Raw genomic sequence first — 26,343 nt, 5'->3', positions numbered from 1 at the left:
GAATTGGGGGAAGTGAAGACATTCATGAGTGGTGATGTAACTGGGAACTCTGATCAGAAACTCAAATATACTGCAAGCAGAATGTTTTTTTTTTTTAATGTCTATACATAAATAATCTTACAGGGGGATTGGGGTCCTTTTAGAGTCCACTCTTTGGGAGCTCCAGCGTTCCTAGTCGCGGGAAGCCCCACCTCCACCACCTTGTATGTTAATTTCAGCGTGATCCGTGCGCGGACTGGAGTGGAGGAGGGAGCCGCTGCCTGCTGCTGGATCTGCCGCTTCACGTCGATGAGGCTTGGGACGAACACAACCTGCAGCTGAATCACAATCGGGGACTTTTCCTTTTTTCCCCCCTCTCTCCCTCTTTTTTATCATTTGTTGTTAAACGGCGTCGTGTTCGTGTAACGTCACCGCCGAGGACGCGCAGCTGGATGTGAATATTGTGGAGCTTGGAGACAGAGAGAGAGAGGAGGTGAACGCACCTTGCATCCAGCCATGGGAGGTCAGATCACCAGAAACACCTTCTACGGTAAGGACACCGCGCGTTAGAATTAACGATTCCCGCGGTTATTATAAGAGGAGACGGTGGAACGGAGCTGGAAGCGCGCTTGTGCACTCGAGCCTGCGCGCGTGTGTGCATGAACACTGTAGGCGTCCTGGTTGCCTAAAATACACGAGTTTGACCACCTTCTGTAAGTCACGACTGGCTTTGAATAAGAGCAAATAAGAACTGGAAATCAAAATGTGATACAGTATATCATATTACAGAAATGCTGATTTTTTTTTTCTCCATTATTGCTCATGAATCCGGCTCACGGTATAATTTAAAGAAATCAGAAAAGGATCAACTGAACCAAGTTGATGCAGAACTTTTCCCACATGGCTCCTTATTTGTTTGAAAGTAAACACAGGCTTCCTGGATATCAGCATGTTGGCAAACAGTGTCACACCTTTTACATCCCGTTGTACCTGTTCGGCTCAACAATCATACACATATGTAAAGGTGCATTGGGTGTTTTTATTTATACATTTCAATAAACATATTCTCAGGCGCTTTGTTGTCAACATACAAGTGTGTGTTTTATTTCCTGAGTTAGTCGTTTGCAAAGACAAACATGACGTCTGGAGGTCTTCATTTGCTTCACCTTAACTTATTTTCACATACAGAAGTTTAACCATAAAGTGTGTTTTGGGCTAATTATTGACATTTTATTCAGATTTCTAGATATGAATTGCTTATTTGATATCAAGACAACTTAAATGTTTTCACAACAAAATAAAATGTAGCAAATGAGAAGGTATTGATTATATTAATTGATTTGCAGCTATTTATTGATTGTCAAAAAAAACACTGTTTTAAGCAGCGATGCAAATATTCTGTGGTTGTGCTGCTTTCCTGTTGTTTATATGACTGTAAATTGAATAACCCGGCCTGTCTAAAGACCATATTGAAAATAATTGGTAATAATTGAAGTATTTCCTTTGGACTTGTGGGATGTTGGGATCATTTCTGAATGTTTTATTCCCCAGGTGAACAGATGGACATGTGCCAATCCATGTAGTCTGTTAATTTCACAGTTAAGGGCCAATAACAATAAAGGTGCAGGCTGGGACACTACTAGAAACAAGAGCTCAGTCTGGGCCCATAATATGTCATCCTGTCATGTTGCAGGGCTCCTGTCCAGCTCACAGGCTCATGAATCATTCAGCTCTCCACATTTGGCAAACAGCATGATTGTATTACTTGAGTTTGGGTATCACAGTGTGACGTTAGCACACCAATTTTCGAGAAAGGTGATTAGTTTTATGTGTTGGTTTTCTTTTAAGTTTTAAAGTTTTAAGGGGTGGTTGCATCACTTTTGGCCTGTGTTCCCCCTCGTTAAAGAAAAATAGCTCCAAAACAAGCAGCGCTGATGATTCAATATTTAATGTTACTAGATAGTTCATACACTCTTTAAAAAAGGAGAAAATGCCACTTTCTCAAGACTTAATGTTTTGTGGTTGGGTTTTGGACTTTTGGTCGGACAAAACAAGACATTCGATGATCTTGAGCTTTGGGAAGTTGTGTTGTTTTTTCGTCCAAACCATCAATCCATTGATCAAGAAAATTATCGACAGATTAATCTACAAAGAAAATAATAGATAGTTGCAGCTCTAAACTTTTCACTTCCTTACATTACAACTTGACGGACAAAGTCGTCTCTTATGCAAAACTAAAAAACAAATCTCTTTAAAGTCAATAATATCACCTAACTTGACATTTTTCAACAGACTTGTGCACTGTCCCCAACAGGGAAATGTATTTTGGTGACCCTATTACATCCTCCCTAGAGTTCCCAATCTTTGTCCACCCTTATAATACTCTTCTATCATTTCTAAAGGACAATATTTACTGTGAAGGAAACAGCCGGGAGATCGGTGAGACGATTAGGCCGACATCATCTCTATTCTAGGTCATAAGTCATGTCGCCAGATGAAAAATGAGCAGCATCGTAAAAGTAAGAGGACTGATACACGGCGATACTTGCAGGAATACGTTTTAAAATGTTCCAGCGTCCAAGAAATCACATTTGTCGACCTCTTACTGAAAACATACGAGGCTATGACATATTTGCAAAAAGCTAAAGACATATACGTGCCCTTTGGCTCTTGAGGATGCTGCCTGTGAGTGCTCGTCTGGTGAGAGAGAGGGCCACGTCACACCACATTAGGGCCTCTGTTATGGCTCCTCAGTGAGACCGGGCCTGGGGATAAAACACAGAATAAGAGCGTAAGAGGCCAGGTGACACTGGCCAGGGACACTTTTTTGGTCTCTGCACTGTTTGTCCTTTCTAATTAATGACAGCAGAGGCTGTCACATTGTGTGCGGCGGTGCATTAAGCAACATTATCCTTCCTTAAGTTGCTCATCTGACAATCGTCATGGCACCTCTCTTTTATCATGACGGGGCTCTGGACAGTGTTTACACAGACGTCTCAGCAGGTCGAATGACTTTTTTAACACGCCGTAACAGCCACTGTATCATCAGCACTTTTGGCTCCAGCCAGCTGCCCTTTACTGTAAATCAAATGTGGTATATTTGTTTATCCATTTATTTACTCTTTCGCCTCGTCTTAAAAACAGAGCGGACCGAATAATTCAATTTCACCGCAGCAGAAATGACATTAATGCAGTGAGAATGATAGAAGACATTTGAGTCTAGGTTAGATAGTGCAGCACAAGGCCTGTGAGATGCTGCTCCCGTTTTCAGACCTTACAGGAAATACTCTATTCATTCTTGGGGCTTCTTCACGTAATGGAGTACAATACAGTCGCGTTTTGTTTTCCAGAAGACATCGCGTCCGACATGACATCATGGATGCAATATGGTTAAAGGATTTGTTATGACTTCATTTAAGACCACTGTTGTGCACGGAGCACAATTCGACATTGTTCCAGAGCGACAAGAGCATGCAAAGAGCTTGACAAATAGACTGCACCGAGCCCAGAACACTTGGCACAGCCTCTCTAATTGTGATGTGAGGGGAAAGATTCTTCCTAGTTTAACCTCAACAAATCAGAAGTTCTCTCTATCTCTGACCTGAAATCAGAACAATAGTGACATTATTTCTGACCGGGTCATTGCCAACCCTGACAATGTTGAGTGATTCGTCTCCAGGGTGCATTAAAAAAGCTCTTGACCCTTCAAGGTCACACAAAGGAACACAAGAATAGTTGTCTTTTAGCAGTGGCTCTTATAGTCTATTTCTCTCACCAAGCAGTTCCTACACAGTCTTCCAAAATAAAGTGTGAAAATACAAGAAGTTCTCAAGGATGAGGACGTGCTAATGAAGCCTGAATTATTTATGTTTCCAGTCTTGGATTTTATGGTACAGTAAGTCCTTTAAATAGCATTGTAGAGAGGAAAAAAGCAGTCCTACAGAAAACTGTATCAAATCACATGATGAGATTACATTTGTCTTGTAGTGTGTCATCAATCAAACTCTGGGTAATCCTGTTTTACATTTAACAAGAACCCAATGTCCGTGGGAAACAACACCACCACAGTGACCTTGGCATTGTGCTTTGAAGACAACAGTGGGGAGAGCGGGTCCTCATGGAAGGGAGTGAGGCTTGATGACATTGAGCAAACTCTTATCAGTCTGAAACCCAAAAAGACATGTGATTTGAAAAAAGAAAAAATATATTTTTGCTCTTTTATGAGGTTACGGGAAGTGGGAGCTGTCATGATTCACGCATGCTCACATGGAGGGAAAAAAAACCCTGCTGTATATTATGAGTCATATGTTCTCTTTCGGGTATGCACTTATTTAGCTACTTCCTCTGACTGGCAAAACACACTAAATGTCACTAAATATCATTTAGCATCAATACATTTCTCGCCCACACATTCTGAAAAGACAGGTAGTGTGTACTTGACTCTCAGGCACAAATACTGTGATTAATATGCCCTCATTTAGACATGAGCCACAGCTGGAAATAACATGGAACAGCCATGCCTCCCTATTTTAAGAGTGGCTTTGAATATAATGCCAGCTGCACATGTATGCATCACAAACTCCTGTAAGATCTTAGAGTTTGCCTCCTGCAGAAGTCATTCAGCCGTGAAGAGGTGTTGTTGGAGCACCTTGCATGATCGCAAAATCATTTTTGTTTTCTTTATCCTCCATTTCCTCCTCTCTACTGATTAGTGTGTTCCAGCACGGTGAGAAACAAACTGTGAAAACACAAACCAGTTTAAAATGTGGCAAGAATAAAGAGAATAACAAGGAAAGACTTCTTGGCTTATCGCAGATGACCATTTACTGAGATTAGAGCATTTTGTCTCACTGCAACATTGTTCTCCTTAATTTCGTAACCAAGGGAATGAATGTGATTTTCCTCACAAGTTGTTCTTTCATGTCTACACTATAGTAGGTGGGTGGTTGCACGGTGCTACATTAGGACACTGGAAAAAAAGATTTTAAAATTTGAATGCATTTTTGGATGTAAAAGGAGCAGGTTAGATATGTGAGAGTGGGTCACAACCTCACAAAAGTGAAGCCTGTGTAGGTACAGAAGGTGTAATCTAATATTCTAATCTAATTTAAAGGTGGATATTTTACTGTAAATTGTGCCCCAAGAAGAATTCATTTAGTTACATATTTTCTTCACTTTTCTTTTGTTCACATAGATTCTCTGAACGGGCCATTTCCTGTCGCATCTCACCGATGCCACCACAAGCCCAAGCGCTGCCTGCCCATCCACCCGTGTGGAGGTCTGTCCTCCTTCCCTCTGCTGTTCCACCCGAGCACCAAGGGCTCGCAGATCGTCATGGACATGTCCCAGAGGACCGTCAAGAGACAGGCCAGCTTCTGTAACGCCATCACCTTCAGCAACAGACCTATCGCTGTGTACGAGCAGGTTCGACTGAAGGTAAAACCTGCACCTGCTTGTCCCTGTCGCATATTATGGCATATGTTCATTCTGAGAATACAAGCTGCAAACAGTGGAGAAATGACAAAAGGAGGGTCAACTTAAAAGACCTCTGCATGGTTAACTATAATTAAGATCAATTGATGTCTGAATGGGGCATCGATGGAAACTATTGTGACGTGACGCAAAACCCAAAATGAGGAATAAATCATTATAGGTTACGATGACACCTGAAAAACCAAAGAAAATACAAATATCAGGCCCATTTGACCAAATTTTCAGCACTGCATTATGTAACAGAAGATCGTTTTGATGTTTCACTAATCAAACCACACATCACACTTAATTGATTAGCCCTTGAGGAGTCGCAAATATATCTTCAATATGCAGCAATAATTTGTGAAACATGATGCTTGTGACCTGCATAAGAAACAAATCCAAGGATAACACCACAGCCGACATCAATCATTCCGATGGCTTCCATCATTTCCTATTAAAAACACTACTTTCACAAATCAAACAGTGCACATATTTCTTGTATGGGCTACTTTTAAGAAAATGTGCCATCAACGTTGGTTAATCCATACGTCAGGAGATTAGTGAGAAATTAGGCCACTAATTGATTCTGAAGTAAATTCCTTTCTCTTGGCATGTTTTTATTTTTCTTCTTCCTCATTTTCTCTCCCTTCATCCCCCTTCTTTTCCCCCCGTTTTGTATTACTCACTTTCCTCTGCTCCTGTGTGGGCCAAAGCAGCAGCAGCTTAGAACAAGTTTCCACTTCACCTATCAGGCCATCTATGTCTCGAAAGTGAGAGAGCAGGGCAAGCATTGCCATGTGAGGAACACGGTTATCTGGCACGGTAAATGTAAAGTAAACAGAGGTTCAAAATGAGACAAAAATCGCTTGCAGGTGAGGTCTTAGGTTGCTGAAAAACTGTTTTTGAGCCACGTTAGCGATTTGGTGCTATGGGTGGCAATATCTCAGAAATCTCTAGCAACTACAAATTTGATTGCCCCTCAGGACAAAAATGTAATATCTTTGTTTATGACCAAATGCCTGCAAAACGAATGACATTCCTACGAGCCTAAACTGTATTTTTATAGTTAGTAACACCTGCTAAACACAATTTATACCTGCTAAACGTCGGCATGATAGCATTGTCATTGCGAATATGTTAGCATGCTAAAATGAGCATTTAGCTCTGAATAGGGCTGTAGGCCGACTCTTCTTTACCTCATTGTTCACACAATGAAGACTAAATTAAATGAATTAAAAACATGTACCCTTCAGATCACTAAAAAGCAGTGCTGCTGGAGCGGTGCGCTGCGCCTTGGTTTTACATCCAAAGACCCATCGCGGATCAACCCGGACACCTTGCCAAAGTACGCCTGCCCTGACCTGGTTTCCCAGAGTGGCTTCTGGGCAAAAGCCCTGCCGGAGGAGCTGTCCAACGAGGGGAGCGTCATCTCCTTCTGGGTGGACAAGAAGGGCCGGGTGTTTTACCGCATCAACGATTCCAGCCCAATGCTGTTCTTCAGCGGGGTGCAAGTCTCTGAACCTCTGTGGGCTCTCATAGATGTCTACGGCCTCACCAGGGGGGTCCAACTGCTAGGTGAGTCATAAATGCAGAAGGGTCCAGGTTGTTTCTTTTGCAGTTTAAATTGTAAACCTTAGTGAGTAGGGTTCAGTTAGTATTTGGCTTACTTTTTTGTTCAGAGATCTTAAGCCATGCTACCATCTTGCCTCTAGGGTCATTTGATCCATCCAGATATTTCAATGACCGATGAATTTCCATTAAATTATGTAGGCTACAAACATCGGTTCCCAGAGGATGACCCCACACATTTTGGTGATCGTCTGAAATACACTTTGTCTGATTCTTTGGTTTATGACCAAATATCTGCAAATTTTTCGACTTTGCTATGATGGTAAAAATGACAAACACTTACCAGATGAACATCAGCATGTCAGCATGCCGATATTGGTTAAAATATTATTAAAAAGTGGTTACAATGTTTTATTACATATTTGCTCTACTTCTCCCCACAGCCACCAAAGAGCTCAGTGGAAAAAGATGGTGGGAGATTAGGTAGATTGTCGGTAGAATCAAAGAAATTTCCCTGAAGGGGGGAATTTCAAAATGTCTGAAATCCATTCTAACAAGTTCTCTGTGCTGTTTAAAGGGTCATTACATCAAAGAATTTAAGAGCAAACAGGTCCTCCGCAATCATTAACAGCAGTTTTTCACTACACTGACTCATCTGAAGCGTGTCTGGATTGTAGATTGAGATACATTTATGAAACACATACTGCATCAAAAACAGCTGTCTCCATTTTGGAAAAACAATACAAAACTATGCTAAATAGATAAATAGGAATCCTTGTGGACGCCTCTGTACTTATTTATAACCATTTCCAAGAATTGTGCAGCCTCGCTCCAAAGAATAGGAGGCTGTCAGCACCGTTAATAAAAATAGAAGAGGCTCCCATATTGTGTAGATAGGGCCATTTAACCTCATTTCTTCCCGTGTGGTTGACAGCGAGAAGCGCACTATCTCGTGATGGGCTGTTTGGTATCCAGCGCCAGAGTGCCACTATCTGGGGTTCACTGGCCTTGTGGTGATGACCAGCACACAGCTCTTGTTGGAGAACAAGAGCTGTGTGTTGGTCATCCCAAGAGGACAGACATAGAGGAGGGATGATGTCAGGTAATGACATGTCTGGGGGGATTTTTCCAAGGCAATCAAACGAGTGGAATGTCTCTCTCACTCACTGTGGATCCAAGTCTGAAGTCGACTTCAATCACCCATAGCAAAAGATTCACATTCAAATAGGAGAGGCCTGTTCACCAAGTGGTATAGGGGAATCACAGAACCGTTTCATTTAACAATTAAAATGAAGATTTCCCACAATGTGTAGTCATAGGTTGTGTAATTTTGCCTGTGAATGAGGCCAGAAGCCCTAAATCCCACCGTTTCTACTGTGGTTTTCCCACATCGATCACCTTTATCCCCACATTGATGGCTTAAACCAAAAAGCCTCGGGCCCTCTGTCAGCTGAAGGATCACTTGGCTATCAGCTTTCCGCTATAGCCCAAGAGCGTCACTCGTGGAGAGCATGGTATATCTCAAAGGCCCAGTATTGTCTCGGCAGTTGGCTGCGGTTCAGCAAACACTTAGTCTCTGAAATATGGGCAGACACATCAAAGTCTGGTGTTCTGAACTGGCACATGTGCGTATTTTCCTCCGACAGAAGGGTGCATTTTGATTCTTAATGATGCTTACACTTGGGTCTGAAATTAATGCCGCACCAGCTGATAAACCGAGCCAAATTTCACCTGTTGTGGGATTGCTATCACACAATCTGTCCAGGTGGGAGTTACAGATCTGCTGCCGTTTGTTTTCTTTTACAGGGGACAAATGGAGCGTGGAGCTGTGAATGAGCGCTGTGGAGTGGAGAGAATGGCTTGGTTAGGTGACCTTGATTTGGCTTTCGAGATATATGTGCTAAGACAGTAAAAAAAATATGAGAGAAAATAAGTTGTGATAAACCTGTTGACTTAAGTGATATGAATTGCTGTGTCAGTGAGATAATGTGTTTTAAGAGCTTTGGGTTTATTGAAGGGGCACTCCACCAATCGTACACATGGGGATCAGTTTACTTGTCACTAAGGGTACTACTCAGTCTGTGAGACAGTTGTATAATGTCTCCTGTGGCTCTGAAGGGAGATTTATAAACCTCCACCAACTAAGCATTATTATTGTAGCCAGGGCTGACATCTTCTGGTCGGTTGGTTGGCTGATATACTCTGGTTTTACTGTCAGAAGGAGAAGAGGCGCTTGTTAATCAATCATTTTTAGGGCCCGAAGAGACATGTTTTGCTTGTATTTAACAATACAGAACACAGGCCTAGATCTTCCCAATACTGTGGGTTCTGGTACTGGTCCCAGACTGTGGCCCTCCCTCAGAGAGCTTGTCTCCGTCCTCGTCTCCGTCCTCAGTGTTGGCAGTTGTGCTACCATAACACATTAAGTTGGTGGTCTGGCTGGTTGATTAATGTACAGTTTGGCAGGTTGTGCAGTGTGGACGCGTTCATTGCTACTTGATAAGCTAACCTATTAGCCTCATCATTTAGTTTGATATGTAACTGCACTTAAATCCCCTTGCGACAGATTTGACAGCTCATTTTATTTTCAGAAATCTTATGATTATGGACAGTTGCGCTCTGGTCGGTTAAGTCCGTTAACACAATAACAATAACACAATTGTGACCGTTTATTTATCATTCAAACTGAATCCGACTCAAGTTACATCACTTTAGACAATTTATCAGATTTCACGTAGCCATGAAAGGCTTCCTAGAAAGTAGAACTCCCCAAGACCTCTAAACGGACTCTTATGTGTGACATTGGTTGAGTTAAATGACCTTGATGATGTCATTGGGGGTTATGTCAACTTGAGATTTTTAATTCTGCATTAAAGGCTGCGTTAAAAACTGAGATGTGAGGTTTGAAAGATATGGACATTAATCATTCTAATGAAAGAAGTAATGCATTGCATTATGGGAATTGTAGGATTCAGCGTTTCTGGAGCTTTAATCATACTAGGGACTAAAAGCCAGGATATCACAATATTTGCCGTTTCAATTTTGACCTTTTTTTAATCTGTCTCTTGTGAAATCCCCAGCTTTATGGGGACTTCCCCATTGTTGAACAAATAAATGAGCCGTGATACTTCCTCAAACCATTTAACCATTGTTCCTCTAAGCTGAACCGTTCGTGTGATGTGACCTCATACCCCAGCCGACACAACCGTCAGCTCAGACCAATCAGCCTTCCCTCTCTCATTTTAAGACCCATGTAATGAGTATAACTGTATCTGATCACATCCTTTCTGTGAATAGCTTCCTCGTCTTTAATATTTCATGGATTAATTATGAACGTCTTCCTCCTCGCATGTCAGCACACATTACCCAAAGTGTCATTTTTTCTGCGAGCCCCCACCTCCGTCTAAACATCTACTGAAGACAGTGTTCCAGGCACAATACGTCATTGCTATACCAATCAATATTTCTTTAAAACCACAAATATTCATTCTGAACCCATGATAAATCTGCAACTATTTTCTTTTCATTCAGTAGAAATGGCCTACTATGAAAGTGATCAATTTTAGCAGGGCTACAGTCAAAGGTTTTTTGAAGGTTAATAATCTGCAATTGATAATCTGCATCTAAAACCATTGTGGTTTATTGATATTTTATTATATTTAAACATTACACACAGCAGGGCTGTCGTCAGGACCAACATAGTCCAGTTCAAGCCCAGTCCAAGATCAGGTCCAGTTGAGTGCCAATAAAGACCAAGTCAAGAACAAGTCCAGAGCATTTCACGTCCTGTTGAAGAACAGAATAGATAATAGTGTCTACCCAATGCTATTATAGAGATTAAATAGTTAGGATGGAAAGACATAATGTGGGACCCCAAATATGCCCTAAGCGGGGAAATTTTCATTGTCATCCAATTTTCATTTGCATTGCATTTGTTGATATTATTAAAGTAAATAGCATGGATCCAGGAAGTAGGTAGTGTATATGTAATGCATGCAGCCAAATGTTACAGTCTAATTCAGGTATTTCACTGATATAAATACAGTGAAATAGACTGAAGTCTCTACTAACAGGGACAAACAGTCCAGTCGGGTTGAATGCGCGTCAGCAGGTCCTTGTTATATACAGTAGCTTACGTCTGCTGTATGAAATATCTGTATCATCACTGTGCTGCATTTTTAGAAACTATGATAATCTCTCATCCTGGCGCCGTCTCATTCCATCTTCCCCTCCATTTTGTGCACTCACAGTACCGGAGTTAAATCCAGTAACTACTTTGTTTTTGCTGTGGCAGGCCAAACTCTGTTCGGCGATGATTAGCAGTGGCGCTAAGCATTTAGCAGTGGGCGCTGTGCCGCTGCTGAATGCAAAACATGGTGTTGGTAGAAGGTTCTGCACAATTGATCCCAAATCAGCAGACAGGTTTCTCAAGATTAAGACAATTCAGTGTCCAACAAGTGGAAGACTTCAAAAAGTAGCCTTGAGACCGGACTCGAATACCACAGCCCTAACAAACTGTATTAAAAGGACTTAATCAAAGCTGCTATCCATCATTACCTTTCACCTCTCTCAATGCAGTCTGCTGCCGAACAGCTTTCCCCAACATCAACAACATTATTCTAAAGTTTAAGGATCTCTTCAAGAGCAGTGTTGTTTCCTCTCTAAGCTTCTATCAAGGGAGTGCAGTTCAGTAGCTAGCCACCCATGCAAGGAGTCAAAGGTGATTCTAAGATCAGTGAGACAGCTTGAAAGCTGAGATGGTGTTGCGTAAGAGAGGAAGCTAAATTAATCTGCTGAAATCAAACTGAGCCTTGGGGGTTGTGCAGACCAACAATGCTGCCCGTGCAGTTTAAGAAAGCTCCGTTACATCACCACACTTGTCCTGCTCACGCGGCTATCAATGAAGACCAAAGTGCCCTGCTTGGGTTTTGTACAGAATGGCCTGTGCTACACAGACACATAAGGCCTTAGAGAGACTGACAAAAGGTTTCCTCAAGTGTATAACATGTCTCAAGCAGCATAACTGCTTTCAAAGCAAAATCTTTCAACTGTTTTTTTCCCTCTATAACTGTATTTCTCTAAGCAGTATCATGAGAAAGATAATTGATACAACTTTGTGAAATAAGACCACCATTTCCAAAAACAAGTTTTACTTTTCAGCCTTTCGCTGTTTTATCACGTTTGTTGCAGAAGCTCCAGAAATCAGGTCACCAATAACTGGCAAGTGTTTTCAGTTTTCATTTCCCCAAAGCTAGTCACATATGGGAATGCTATACCTTTCTGCAGGCAAAAAAAAGTAATAGTGTCCCCTTTATACGTCTTAACAGAACGTGTTTGTTTATGGGACGACTCCCGAGAGACCACACAGCCTCCACTGTTACCGTGTACAGGTATGATGGATTCCTTCCAAGTTAGATAAGCGGAGCGAGTCAAAGGCATCTTTTGATGGATGCAAGATGCTCTACTGGGGGTTTTGTTTACTAAGAGGTAGATGAGTCACTTAATCACTGACAGACTGGTAGTGATCCGTGAGACCGGCATCAGCTAACTTCATCTGCAACCTGTCTCTCCAGTCATTAGAGAAGAATCCAAAATGGCTGCCACGCTGTCAAGTGGCTGCATGCATCGCAGGTGATTAAGAGGAAGTTGTTGACATCAATCATGTCTGTACATGGCAGTGCAATGCATGAGGCCTGTAGAGCATCATGGTGGGGAAAACCTCACGCTGTAAGCTTTTCATGCTTACTGACACACTGAGAGACATCACTAATGATTTCATCTCAGGGAGCAGTTCTGGAAGAAGAACCTGATGTTTTTCCAATTCAGTTTAGGTCGATGTAGATTTTTATCCGTGTAAGTTGCGTGGCGGCTCTATGGATGGAAATACCATTCGGTCTATATCAACAAAAGTAGGATGGATTTTCATTACGTTTTGCACAGCCATTCATGGTATCCAGAGATTATTCACTTATCCTGTAAAATATCTACTGGTAGATGTATTGGCACCAACTTATTATTTGATATTATATTATTTATTTCAGTTAATACCTGATTTTTTTATTTTTTATGAATGAGTGAAAAAGTGCCCTATCAATGTTTTTAAGCCTATAAAGTGATGTCATCAAATATTTTGTTTTCCCTGAATGGCTGTCCAAAACACCAAATGATTAAGTTTACTTTGAAAAGATTTCCCAATATGCTGAGACGGTTTATAGCTGCCATTCCAACTTTTTTTGCATTTCTAGTTACAAATCTTTTGCATAAAGGCGCTGGTATCTTCACCATCGCTCCTTTTGAGGCAACCAAGTGTTTCAGCTCATTGCGAGCATGTTAGCATACTGACATTAGCATCTAGCTCATCTAGGTCTACTAAAAATGATGTTCCCGCAGAAAGAAACTGCTTTGTGAATTACGTTTGGAGGGGAAACAGATTATATCAAGGATAACTTTTGCTCTTAACATTTGACAAATCCCTTTCAAACGGATCCAAGTCTGCGTAAAGAAGAGGTCGGTGTGGCGGAAACTTGGGGCTTTCACCCAGGAGACTGATGTCTGTGTCCCGTGTGAACCAACTCTTGTTGCCTCAACATAGTACATCCAGTACTTTCGTTGTGTTTTTGTTTTATTTCAATTTCGGAGCAATTTCAACCCAAATCATTAAGTTATTGTGCTGTAGTTTTGTAGCGTTTTTTTTATAATTTAGTTTAGTTTGTTAACCACGTTTTTCAAATTCTTTAAACCTGTGCCCATTTGGACCGGGAAAGAAAATGTTTCCCTGGAAATGTAATTGAGAGTGTAGTTAAGTTGTATGGGAACATCATTTTGTAGGAGACAGGGTTGCACAGAGCCGCTAGCATGGCTGTAGTCTGTCTTTCTTTTTCGCCTAAAGTCATTTGTGCACGTCATATTTAAAAAAAAAAATCCAAAACCATAAACTCCTTATTATGCCAACCTCATGTTATTTGAATTTAAACTGTTAGAAAGGAACGATCCCTGCACCTTTTGACTCATACCTGTTTTGTCAACAGAAAAAGAGATGAAGTCAAAGAGAAAAATTTGTGCTGCACAAACATGTGGGGTAGTCTGAACCTGATTGTGCTGTACTTTCCCTTCTTTGTGTCTATTTTCGTCAGTGTTTTCTCAGCGCTCCTAACGCTCACGCACTACAGATCTCACTTATTGTTCCACTTGTCAACGTGGATTATGTGGAGTTTTATAGGGTTTTGATTTTTGGATGAAATGGTTTTAAATATAGAGGTAAGGTGCGACCTGACAGCAGTGGCCAGGAATACAATGACCACGTAAAGAATAAAATGTGGGCTTGAATAAAAAATCTATAGAAGCAAAACTTTAAATATGGCATTACACTTGATTTTTTATCACATTTAAGACACTGAAGGTGTGGTCCTTAACCATTTCCACAGGCCTTCATTAGAGTTGTGAGCTAAAGTATTTTGTTAATTCTGATTGATGAAGACACACGATAGGCCTGAAGGCTCTGATCATCCTGAATTACTGCAAATGGATGTTGTTCTAATATGTTGTTCTAAGATGTCTGGTCTGCTGCTTACTGCCAAATCCTCCAAAAACAATAAGCTGGAAATTCAGCATGGTAATAACAATATGCAAAGTCATCCGTCAAAAGTCAGTTTCCTGCCAAAAGCAAACAGCAGACAGTGAAGGAGAAAGGCAAAGAGAGTGCTAAATGTCTCCATATTATAAACATTTAGTAATTTCCTTGAGCTGAATTCTTTTGGCAGAATTACACTAAAATCATGAATCATGCTACAGTCTTCGCTCTTTCCCCCCCGCCCCCCTCCGGCTCTGTCTTTATGCTGATCACGACAATAAATCACAATGAAAAGTGTTCCTTTTTTTCAAGGGACTGGACATTTCAAAGTGATTATCTTGGCATTTAGATTTTGCAAGACTATGAACCCTGTCCCAAGTTCTACTCTTTTGGAAGTCACTGAAGCCTGCAACTTATCTCCAGGTCAAGAGAACCGATTCGGCCCATGTTGATACCTTTTTTGGGTGAAAATCATAAAGCTGGAAATGATTGTAGTCCAAGGCTGCGGAAACCTTTTCCCATTCCTAGGTAGGCACATCGTCCCTTTTAGCTTTCCCTCCATGTTGATGCTAAAACTAACTGTGGTCATCGGCATTCAACCCATCACAAGTCTACAAGTCTTTGTTATTGCTTGTAGTAGTTAAATCTTGACTGGCATCTGCAGCTGCAGACTTGGCACTATATCCTGACAGAGATACTTAAATATAGTGCATGAGTCACCTTTTTTTGTATACTACTGTAACTGCCAAAACAATGTAGTACAGGGATTAGAGTGCAGTATTTATACATGGAGTTGGATTGGGAGGCAGATAACCTAGATAACCTGAATGCCAGGGCAAAGGCACTTTAACACAGTCCCTTGTTTATAAGATTTATTTCTAGACTAGCATATGACATGAACACATATTTTAAAGATAAAACACATCGTGGAGGCAAGACTTAAGGTTGGGAGCAGAAAAAGGCTTATTTAGTAAGGCCAAGGATATTGAAGAAGAAGAGTTTCGATACTAAATTTGAAATGGATGATATCAGTTCACCTTTTCCAAGATAATATGCCAGCAAGAGAAAATCGTTAGATGAAGGCAACCATGGTAACAGTGCCTCTGAGGCTGGTGTGAGTCACGAGCGGAGCAAAGAAAGCGCCAAGGAATGACTTGAAAAAATAAAGATTAATAAAAAAGGAGATTCACAGACTCTTCTCCCATTCTCTAGAAGTAAAGTCATTCTGTCAGTTTGGTTACAATGAAACAAGACGCCTGGTATCAACTAAAATGCTCTTTGACCCAACATCTGCCAGCAGGTACACATCGGGATTAGGTATATATTTTTGTGAGGTCTGTTTCAAGTGATCTCAGTGTCTGGAATGTATTTGATTTGTTGAACCAAAACAAATGCCACTCGACAGGCTATTGTGCCTCAGCGGGGCTTTAATTGACCCAGATGGAATCAAACAGATTTGCGGAGAAATCAAAATAGAAATCATAATGGAGCCAGGTTTAGATCCTGGGAGCCGGGTTGTACAGGGGAAGGCCATCAGAGAGGAGGCTAATCACTGTCAGATGACCAGAGTCTAGTCCCAGTGAAGACGTTAATGTGTACTTTGTATTCTGTGTATATCTAAGAGTGGAAATATGTCCATCTGTGAGGTATTCATTTAGTCTGTTTTGACCAAAACAAAGAGATTAATGTTTAATTGGAGAAATGTGTGAGGGGGATACTCATCAACACTTTGAAGATAATCAAGATAGGTAATGGTGAAAGGGCTGTGTGGAAGTGCTTGATGTCTTTTGCATGTAGAGAGACTCTAGTTAAGCTTTTAACATGCCTCGGAAACACTGTGCCCTTGTGGCATCCCTGAAGTGCTGCCATTTGTCACCTTTCTTTCCACGATCACAGTCCAAAACTCAGAAACATCTGGCACTAAACCAGACACTGGATTTGATCTATCAATATCGCCACATATGTGGCTCCAATTGCACAAGCGAGCATATCAGATGCTCAAACAGTTGGGCTTCTCCCTGTATATTGATATCATAGCACTCTCTATGGAGTCTCCTGCTTCATACTATCTTGAGTGGGATACTACTCCTTCAAAGCTGATCAATGCAGATTCAGTCTTTTTTTCCCTCTGATAAGCGAAAGCCCTTCACTCTCCTTTTCGGGACAGAACCCCCCCACAGCGTCCTCTCTCATGACAGATGGCTTCACTCACTCATTCTCGACAGAGCCCCGGATAGCCCCCCTAGGCATGTATACTTAGGGCAAATCCCAAAATGCGCACACACACCCACACACACACACATCCACACACACACCCACACACACACCCACACACACACGATGCAGTCGACCTTGTATAGAGGTTGCAGCTCCACTAAAGCCCCCAAAAGCCTCCTAATCCTGTTCCGCCGGGCCAAGGAATCAGCTGAACCCTCCCTCATCTATTCAGTACCATGCCATTGTCTGCCTGAGAGCTGTTCAAGACTAAAAAAAGGCAAACATAAAATTTGAATTGAATGATTTAGATCAAAGACTACTGTACTGTAATACAGGCCGTCTCTAAAATGCATTTCCAGATGAGGTGGAGCCAGGCTGCTTGTGTTATGCAATGTAGTATCTCAAACTACTTTTTTAAACGCATTACGTTTAGCGAGTCTGTTCCCAGTGAAACAGGATGCCAGTTTTTCAGTTAGATCCTGGACGTCCTTCTTTGCCAACATGGCGTTTACTTTCCAGAAACAGGTTTTTCCAGATCCCTTTAAGACGTACTGTCCCTGAAGGTTGCAACTTGTTTGAATAGGTAAATCTAAAGACAGGGAAAGGGATTTTCCGGAGGTGTTAGTTTTGGTGTGGGTTTGTTGTCAATTCCACGAAACCAAGAAATCCCTCGATGATCTTCGAGCAATTTTCTTTTTATCTTCTCACAGCTACAGAGCGTAATAAAAATCCAAAGACAAGAGGTCAGTCAGATCCAGCAGAACATTGTCAGTCTGGTATGTGTTCCTCTATTTAATCAGAGCTTTCCTCCTGAGATTGAGTAGCTGGAGCTGTTCAAAGACCACTTAATTTTACTTTGACAATTTCAACCATGCACTTAATCATGTCTGTATAGTTTTTTTCTACTTGGAAAAAAAAAGTGATTCAGACTTCGCCTGGCTATTCAAAAGTTTCTAGGACTTGAACTTAAACATCTCAAGGTTGAATATAATCACCACTACGTTCATTGTGTGCCATTGTAAAACCACTGGAGCATTGCCAAACTTCTAACATAATTCAAAGGACAAAAGACAAGACTGCACCTGTCGAGCTGATTTGCATGAGTGAGCGGTTAGAGAGGAAGACTGAAGAGTAACAAGAAAGCATGTTCACACCCTGGCTACAAAAGATTGTTTTCCGTTTGCATATCTCAGTGAGTGGTTCCCAACCTGTTTTTTTTGTCAGATATATTGCCATAGCCCCAGATGAACCCGAGCTCTCCTTCACCAGCCATGGCCCAGACTGGAAGGTGACTTTTTCCCACGGGAATCCTGTGACCTGCGGGTCGAGAGTCAATTTCACTACAGTGGAAACCACCTTTAGCGGTCATGGTTGCAGTGATCAGCCACTTATATGGATAAAACAGCTTGGGACAAGAATCCCTCCCATACAAACGCTGTTTAACTGCCTACCACCTTGCCTTTCAATAATATCCTGCTTGCAGTTTTCATTCTGGGTCTTTCAAAACAAAGGTACTTCCATTTTGTTCTATTTTTCTTTATTTCCTCACAGGGACCAAAGAAAGTTATTTTCGTTTAATTTTCGCTCATCTCCAGGTTATCTGCATGACAAATACATCTCGATGATGATAATCATCCACTTGCAGCAATGCCTTTTTTAAATACTAAAATAATAATTCAATTCTGTTCAACTTTACACTTGCCCAACCAATAGACATACATGTTGACTCTATACTAGGTCTTCATACAGTACACAGTTTTATTTGATTCTTCTCCATTATGAAATACTATTTACATATCAAGTTCATAATGCAGGAACATACCATTGAATCTTCCATGTCGGTAAAGTTTAAAAAAAATTTTGTGCATGCTTTCATAGTTTAGAGAACTGTGATTGACAGAAAATCAACAAGACCAAGAAAATTGCAATCTTTGCATCTCTAGTTTTTAAATATAAATATGCAGTTTTTATATAATATAGCAAAACTGCATATTTTATATGCAGGATTGAGACGCCATTTCTCTGAGCAATTTCAACCATGTTCTGATAAAAGTTTCAACTTTTGTGCCCGCTTGCTAATAATTTGATCATTTTATAGCTGACTTTGTATGTGAGTAAATATATATATTTATTTATTTTTTTAAATCAAGTTGTGATTTCCTTTTTTCCCGTGATGACTGATAAGCCTCTCGGGGAAAGGAATTTACTTTCTGGGGTTCTGGTTCTGCCCCTGAGTATCTGGACCAAGACTTTGTTTTCAGTGCGCTGCTCATTGTTTACAATCCGATTAGCAACTTGCTAGACTGGAGTTACAGTTAAGAGGCGACATGTATGACGTGTTTATTGTTTCACAAGTAGTCAATTTACAAGCTCCTTTAAAGCCTCTTTTGCTCTCCACACGGACTGTTAACCTAAATTAAACCAAAGCCTGCCTGAACATAGCTGGTCAATACTACTCGCCTACTCTGCTACCTCCGCCAGGTACATCTAGTAAAATAGATGTTGAACAGGACAGTAAATCTCCGCTTTGTGTGCGTTTGTTATGAAAGCAGTTCTTCACTTACCCTTATCATGAAACTATGAATGTTGGTGTACACACAAACACATTCATCATAGGACACGGAAGATAAACCGCGTTTTTACGTGGCGTGACTCTATGCTTCTTTTATTGTAAGCAGTATTATGACTCCTCATACATATTTATGTGGCTCTCGTTATTTTTTATCTTTCGTAGTTGTGTCTTCTTTTATCTTTTGGGTATCTTGTTTTTCCACAATAGTAAGATACGTTCTTGTACAGTAATATTGCCATTCTCCTCACGGCTTGCTTAGACCGCTGCGCCACTCAAACTGTGAACCTCGGGAACAGCAAGAATAGAAAATTATCTCTCGTAGCCCAAAGTCGGCTAACTTTGCCTTGAAGACGATAAGGCTGCTAATAATAAGAGCCTCGTGCTTGGTTGTGGACACTCTTGACTGAGGAAGTAATTAAGTTCAAGCAGTTTATCAGTGGCTGGCCGGAGATGTGCCGTCTTTGTGTGATAAAGTGGAGCTAGTGAGGTATGCCCCTTCTCTCAAGTGTCCTCCCCACCCTATTTTTCATGCTCTCCTCCTCTGTCGCACTCTGCCGCTACATCCACTTGGCATTGGGGGGAAGCCCAAAGCAGATCGAGGCTAAGAGCCGCACAACTCAGCCATCAAGTCACTCATCCCTCGGCCTGTCCCTCCCCGCTCTCCTCAAATGTCCAATCAGGCTAATTTTAGCCCGCGTTGGAGGGCCGTGTTAAATTTGGCAGCATGTCCCCAAGCGTGCCGCGATGCAGATTCATTCGAACAGACTGTGAGAGACACGCCGTCTTTCTGTTTTGCGATGTGGCTTCTATTTTACCGTGAGCAGAATTAGCGTAGGGACGGCTATTTGTGAGAGGGACATGCGATACGGTTTTTAGAATGCCTTTCCCTTTCAACGATCGGAAAATAAATCTGCTTTTAGCATCCAGACACATAACTTAAAACGTTAACAGTGTACAGAGGCAGAATACAGTACATCAAGTCGGCGCTGCCGAGACAGTTTGTTATGTAAGCGGCGAGGACTCGCGGTGGCTCATTAAAGCTATTTGACACTCACTGAATAAACAAACAATTTATTTTCCTTGACAAAGACTGAAGGTAAACTGGCTTCATTAAGGGGTTTTTAGAATGCAATCTTTGGATTTAATCACTTATAATAACATCTGCTTTTGATTGTGGCAAAACGTGGAAATAAGAAGAAAGAAAATATGGCTCATTATTGCAGGATTATGCGCTAAAGACATAGTGGGAGGCTCAAAGCAGAGCTTTATTGTCTTTCCTGTTGGCTTTGTGTGCATCTCTTAGCCTTAGATGTTACATAAAGCCTCTTTAACAGTGATGTTGCCATTGGCCGGCAGCTAGTCCAGATATGTTTCTGAGTACGTAAACGTTGATGTATCTGTTCATATTGTCGAGCCTTAGTACGGAGAGTGCATTAGAATGAATAGGTCATAAAGCAGAGACGCCGGAAGGCACCGTTCCTTTACAGCGACAGGTTTGATGAACGAACAGCGCACAGTGAATGTAAAGCAAACCCGCGTTGCACATCGCAATGCTGGATGCCAAGTGGGTTCGTAAATTCTATTTTTGTGGACACTTGGGAAGACAGTAAATTGAGATTGTGACTCTACCAGCCACAGACATTGTGTGTTGGTTCAGATTGCATTTCTCTTTTCAAAACAATACAACAAAGAAATTATATAACTAATAACATTTCTTTGTGTTCTTTTTCCCACAGACAGTGAGATGGTGACCCTAGACTGCCTGCGTCCTCGTTCCTTTGCCGCCACCCACCGGGCCTCCATTCAGCGAAGCGGTGACGACCCTCGCCTTTCCATCAGCCTGTGTGACCTGAGCCTGCAGCAGCAGGAGGCGCGTCTAGAGGAAGACGACGAGGAAGAGGAACGGCTACAACGCTTTAGCTCCGCCTCCTGCCACGTGCCCCAAAACTCTCAAAATTCGCAGCAGTGCTCGATGCTGCCCAGCCATCTGGACGCTGATCTGCACTTCCACTCGGTGCATGGCGTCCACGTCACCGTGCTGGACAAGCACACAGTGGCGCGGCTGGATCACCGCGGCGACGAGAGGACCCTGGTGTTAACCAGCCGGCCGATGCGCTGCTCGGAGACCGTGTTTGTGAGGGTGAAGGCGAGTGTCACGCGGCCCGGCTCTCTCTCCTACGGTGTGACATCATGTGACCCGGCCACCCTGAGGCCCAGTGACCTCCCATCCAACCCGGAGTCCCTGGTTGACCGCAAGGAATTCTGGGCCGTGTGCCGGGTGACTGTGCCACTCCACAGCGGAGATATCCTGGGTTTCATGGTGAACGCAGAGGGGGAGGTCATGATGAGCCACAACGGCATCAGTGCAGGGATGCAGCTGTGTGTCGATAACTCCAGACCTCTCTGGATGTTCTACGGTCTGCACGGCACCATCACACAACTCAGGATTCTAGGTACGCTCTCTTCACTTAGACTGTATGCTAACTGCCCAATGTCTTTAAATGTCAACATTCAGGAAAAAAGGAAATCTTATAATTCCCGTTACAGCAAAAAGCAATGCATTACAGCAATTACATTACTTTTCTAACGCGTGTTCCCAACACTGGTGATGACACACCCACGAGGAATGGTTAATGAGACGGGTCCGTGTTTCAAGACGGGTCGGGACATCACTGCAGACCCCTGATGTGCTGAGGACAGTCCACATTGGTCTCTCCTCCCTCCCCACAGTGATAGGGGGAGCAGCCAGCATTAAGTCCACGAAGCGCAGTGGCGCGGGCAAAGGGTGCTGTAGAGTTCACGGCTGGAGCCACTTCAACCAGGGCCTTTGCAAGCTATAGGCGAAACACCAGTTTCTTATTTGCATTAGTTTGAATTTTTAATCAAAATCATGGTTCAAGCATGTTTCATCGATCTTTCTTCTTGAGAAGTTAATGCATTCTGTGCTCCTTGAATGACCTGTGGAGTCTGAAATTCCCACTTGGCTGAGTCATGAAATTGCTTCTCCCTCCTTTGCTGTCTGCGCTGCTCCTTCGACTTATCAACCCATATATCTCCCGGGAATTTACATTCTAACCCCTTACCGTGTGCATATGAATGTTATCGTTCCATCTTCAGTTTGATTCCAGCAGATTTCACACAACGATATGGCAAAATTCACTGAAGTCAATCACGCCCCGCTGTTGACATTCTGGCTCCCTGGACGTGGGACTGCATGCACGGTTTAGGACTGTTAAACTCAAAATGAGCAGAGTAAGAGCATATAATGTCAAACAGGTTCAGGAGCTTTTTGAAAGTGGTGGTTTAATGACAAGCAGTGGTTGTACGTTTCAGTACAATTTCCTCCGCAAAAAGGAATTCATGGGTTTTTATTTTTTTTATTTTGAAGGTGAAAGTGAAATCATACAATGTTATGAAGCACACAAAAGTTGTGGTGATGATCGCAGCCTGAAGGTATGCTTTTGATGACATGAAACTGGTATGAGTCAGAGGTTCGTTTGCTTCAGATGATTTCATTACTACATATTATTTATATGACGATGTTCACCTAGATTTAAAAGAAGTCTCTGATGTCACCAAGAGTTGATCTTCCAGGACATTAAACACACATCTTTGGCAAAGAGGTTAATGAGCGGCAACACATTTTGTGCAAATCCAATGTAGGTTTGAAATATTTAGTCTGACCCCCTCAGTATTTGAGTCCTGCACTTAAAGGATTTTAAATGCTCCATCTTTCTTGCAGCGCTTGGGCTTAGTATTATGATACGACTGAAATACTGTGCAGCAAGCACAACTGAGAGAGTGCTTTTGATTTGTTTACAGTCATCGCAGTTAAAGACAAGACAATATTCCTTCACCACAGTGTTGTCTTCTGGCTAAGTTGATAATGACTTCGCAGGTGGGTCTAGTTTTCACGGGAAAGTATAATTAGAGGCAACATTTTCTGAGAAATTGAGGTGCTAAAATAATGTTTTAAAAAAAAAAATTCCATCTGTTAATTCATTTCTATATTACCGTTACTCCTCTCCACTCTTTCATGTAGTCAGTCAGACCGAGGCTGGGGAGGTTATTTCTGTCTTGCGTGGGCTCCCAGCAGCCAGCATTATGTATCAGAAGGGGGCCTGTGATAGCTCCTTATGATGCCCTCCTTATGCATTATTAAAATGTAATTGCATGGAGGTTTGAGATGCTGGGTTTTCCACCCACAGCTCGTTCCCTTAACACTGGTCCGCCAATCATCTCCTTTCACCTCGTGCAACACACACACACACACATGCACACAAACACACACACACATACCCCTCCGCGCTGCCCGTTCTTCGAGTCATTACCCACTCCAGCTGTGGGGAGTGCATTTGTGACGTCTCTGCTCATCCACTCGCTGCAGCCGCATGCCATGAGTTACCATGGAAACATCTAGCCACTGAGGCAAGTGACAGTTTGTCATGGCTGGGTGTTGTCAAGCCTGTGAAGTGGAACAGATGGGAGTCTGTTGCTCTCACATGGTCATTTTGTCCGTGTTATCTTGATAATTTCACGCGAGGTATTTGAAATCAACACTGAGCTCGAGTAGTCTTGACTTCTTGTAGTCTTAAAGTGGCGACAATCAATACTTTTTATATTAATGGTCGATCAAATGCGTATGTGACAGGATTTCTCAGTGACTAACCTAAAGGGGAATTATCACATTGGAGGGTCTGGACATTTTTTAACCGATTGCTTTGGTTTACCAGCCCTCCACCTCATATTTGGGTTCACTCTCATGGCAACATGTTCATGTCCATGAGAAAGTTCATTTCAGTGAAAAAGCTCCAAAACTGTACGACACACAGACGCACTTGGCAGCTAGCTGGTGCAAAGTGACTGCTGAAGAGACAGACATTTCCCAGAGCTAAAATATGTGCACACATACATGACCCCAAAGGAATACTAATGTGGATAACGTACCTCCATGAGCAGTGTTCCCAGATCAGATTGCCAGGTTCCAGCTCAATTCAATAAAAAGCTGCCCAAATCATAACCTTGCCAGAAACCAGAGGAAAACCACTGCGTACACATCATAACCATACAAAGCTTCACATCCTTCACATATCCGCTTCAAAAGGCAGCGTTAATATGTTGTGTTTAACGCTTGTTTCTGCTGCCCCCCAAATGGCAGTTATTGCAGGTTTAAAACCTTAAAACCTTCTTTCAGACACTAACAGATAGCCTGTGGCGTCGATCTTTTTATTTGATAAGCAAGTGGTAAAAGCCACCATACACAAGTAAGTCTCCATAACAGCCTGCATAACTGAAGACACTCACATTCTCATTCTTGTCACAAAGCCAGCAGTAAATTCATGATACAAGAGGATAAAAGGTACATGAAGGTTATCCATTCTGCCTTATTAGAGTTGACCAAGGTATTTGCTAACAGCCAGGCTGCCACATAGATCACGACAAATAGGTATTGCAAGGGTGCGTTAAAGCAACAGTATGCACACATGAATCCACTCATAAATATACTCATATAAATAATAAATAAATAGATGACTCTAAAAAGCCTGTCTCAACAAAGTAGTACAAACACATTGATCCCAGTGCTAAACTTGAAAGCGGGCAAATTGTGGGCAGGTTTTTGAAGGGATTACCAGATTTTGCTACGTCTGTTGAATTTTGAGCAGCATCATTGTTGCATGACTTTGTTTATGTCGACTGAACTTGAGACTGCAGTGGTTGGAGGAAGTGTACGAGTCCAGAGCAGTGGATCTGAGCACGTAGCTAGAGTTAGGCAACAAACTGTAGACATTTTTCTGCAAACAGACCACATAAATGTGTCTTTTTCTTATTTTAACCCAACAGCATTTAATTACTTCAGCAATTTGTCTCTATTGGTGGTGATTTATTTTTGTGCCATTTCCCCACTCCAAAACGTCATTATACGACAATTTGGACAAGCAAATAGTGGTGTTTTAGGATGTAAACTACCAATATTGGATCATTTGACACATGGAAGGACATTGGTGCCAAGTGAGCGGCCGGCCCGGCAATATTTCTGTCATGGCCAGTTGAAGGACAATGTATTAACAACAATGGCGTGTGCCTGCCAGCCGGTCTGGATCAGATTTTTGTCTGTCAAAATTAGAACTGATGCCAGAGCCGGCGGTTATGGGGAAGGATGGGGAAGCATCACACAGGACAGACAACAGATTGTCTGTGAAAGCATTTTGTACCCTACCCACGGGGATCATGGAGGAGGATGGGAGGGGGATGCTTGGCGTCTCTGACGAGACGACACCAACTCGTGGGCTCTTGACTCACTCACACACACCCACACACAGACGCTGTGGACTCACAAGTCATCTGCTTGGTGATTGAAGAGATTAAATGTATGCGCGGGTGTGAGAGAGAGTGACAGACTGAGACAGTAACAGAGATGCAACAAGACACCCACCTCCCCTCCGCTGACTAACTTTTTCAGTGGGAAATAATAGAAATATTTCCTTCATAGATTGTATGTTTCTAAATCTTTGTTGTGACCCAGATGTCTCTTCTGCACCTTCAGGCTCATCTCCACACCCGGACCTTCGAGGCGCGTCGGTCCCCAGTTCCCCGTCCTGTACACCCAACACTCCCACAATGCTCGGCAACGGCAACTCTGAGCCAAACCTCAACACACCCTTGAACATCAACCTCAATTCAAGCCTCAACTCCAGCTACTACAACGTCTTTTCCTCCTCCACAGGTTTGACCAAGTGTTCCTCCACTTTACCCCTTTCTCTATTTCTCTATAGAGAGGTTTTTTTGTTGTTGTTGTTGATTTAAATACCGACGTGCAACAATAAATCCGCAGGTAGCACACAAACACTGACAGAACGTCACCAAGACATTGACTCATGGTAGCGCATGGAAGCACATGAAGCAAATATTTACCTTGGTGTTGTGAAGCTGTGATCCCAGACATCACTGAGGTCCCGAGCTG

General features: G+C 42.2%; 1 protein-coding gene across 1 annotated transcript in view; it reads left to right on the top strand.

Moving 5' to 3' along the window:
- The first annotated feature begins 469 nt into the window (after positions 1-469).
- The window catches only part of LOC311021235 (E3 ubiquitin-protein ligase NEURL1-like), a 30,022-nt gene continuing 4,148 nt past the window's right edge, over positions 470-26,343 (top strand). Inside the window, exons 1-5 of the mRNA XM_084021689.1 lie at positions 470-529; positions 5,174-5,415; positions 6,708-7,029; positions 21,119-21,835; positions 25,927-26,106. Of these exons, the coding sequence (XP_083877815.1) occupies positions 496-529; positions 5,174-5,415; positions 6,708-7,029; positions 21,119-21,835; positions 25,927-26,106 (1,495 nt within the window). The 5' untranslated portion in view covers positions 470-495. The remainder of the gene's footprint in view (positions 530-5,173; positions 5,416-6,707; positions 7,030-21,118; positions 21,836-25,926; positions 26,107-26,343) is intronic.

The sequence above is a fragment of the Eutrigla gurnardus genome (assembly GCF_963514095.1).
Source record: "Eutrigla gurnardus genome assembly, chromosome: 11".
Taxonomy (NCBI): Eukaryota; Metazoa; Chordata; class Actinopteri; order Perciformes; family Triglidae; genus Eutrigla; species Eutrigla gurnardus.
Note: the sequence above shows the minus strand (reverse complement) of the source record. Positions and strands in the feature narration are given on the sequence as shown.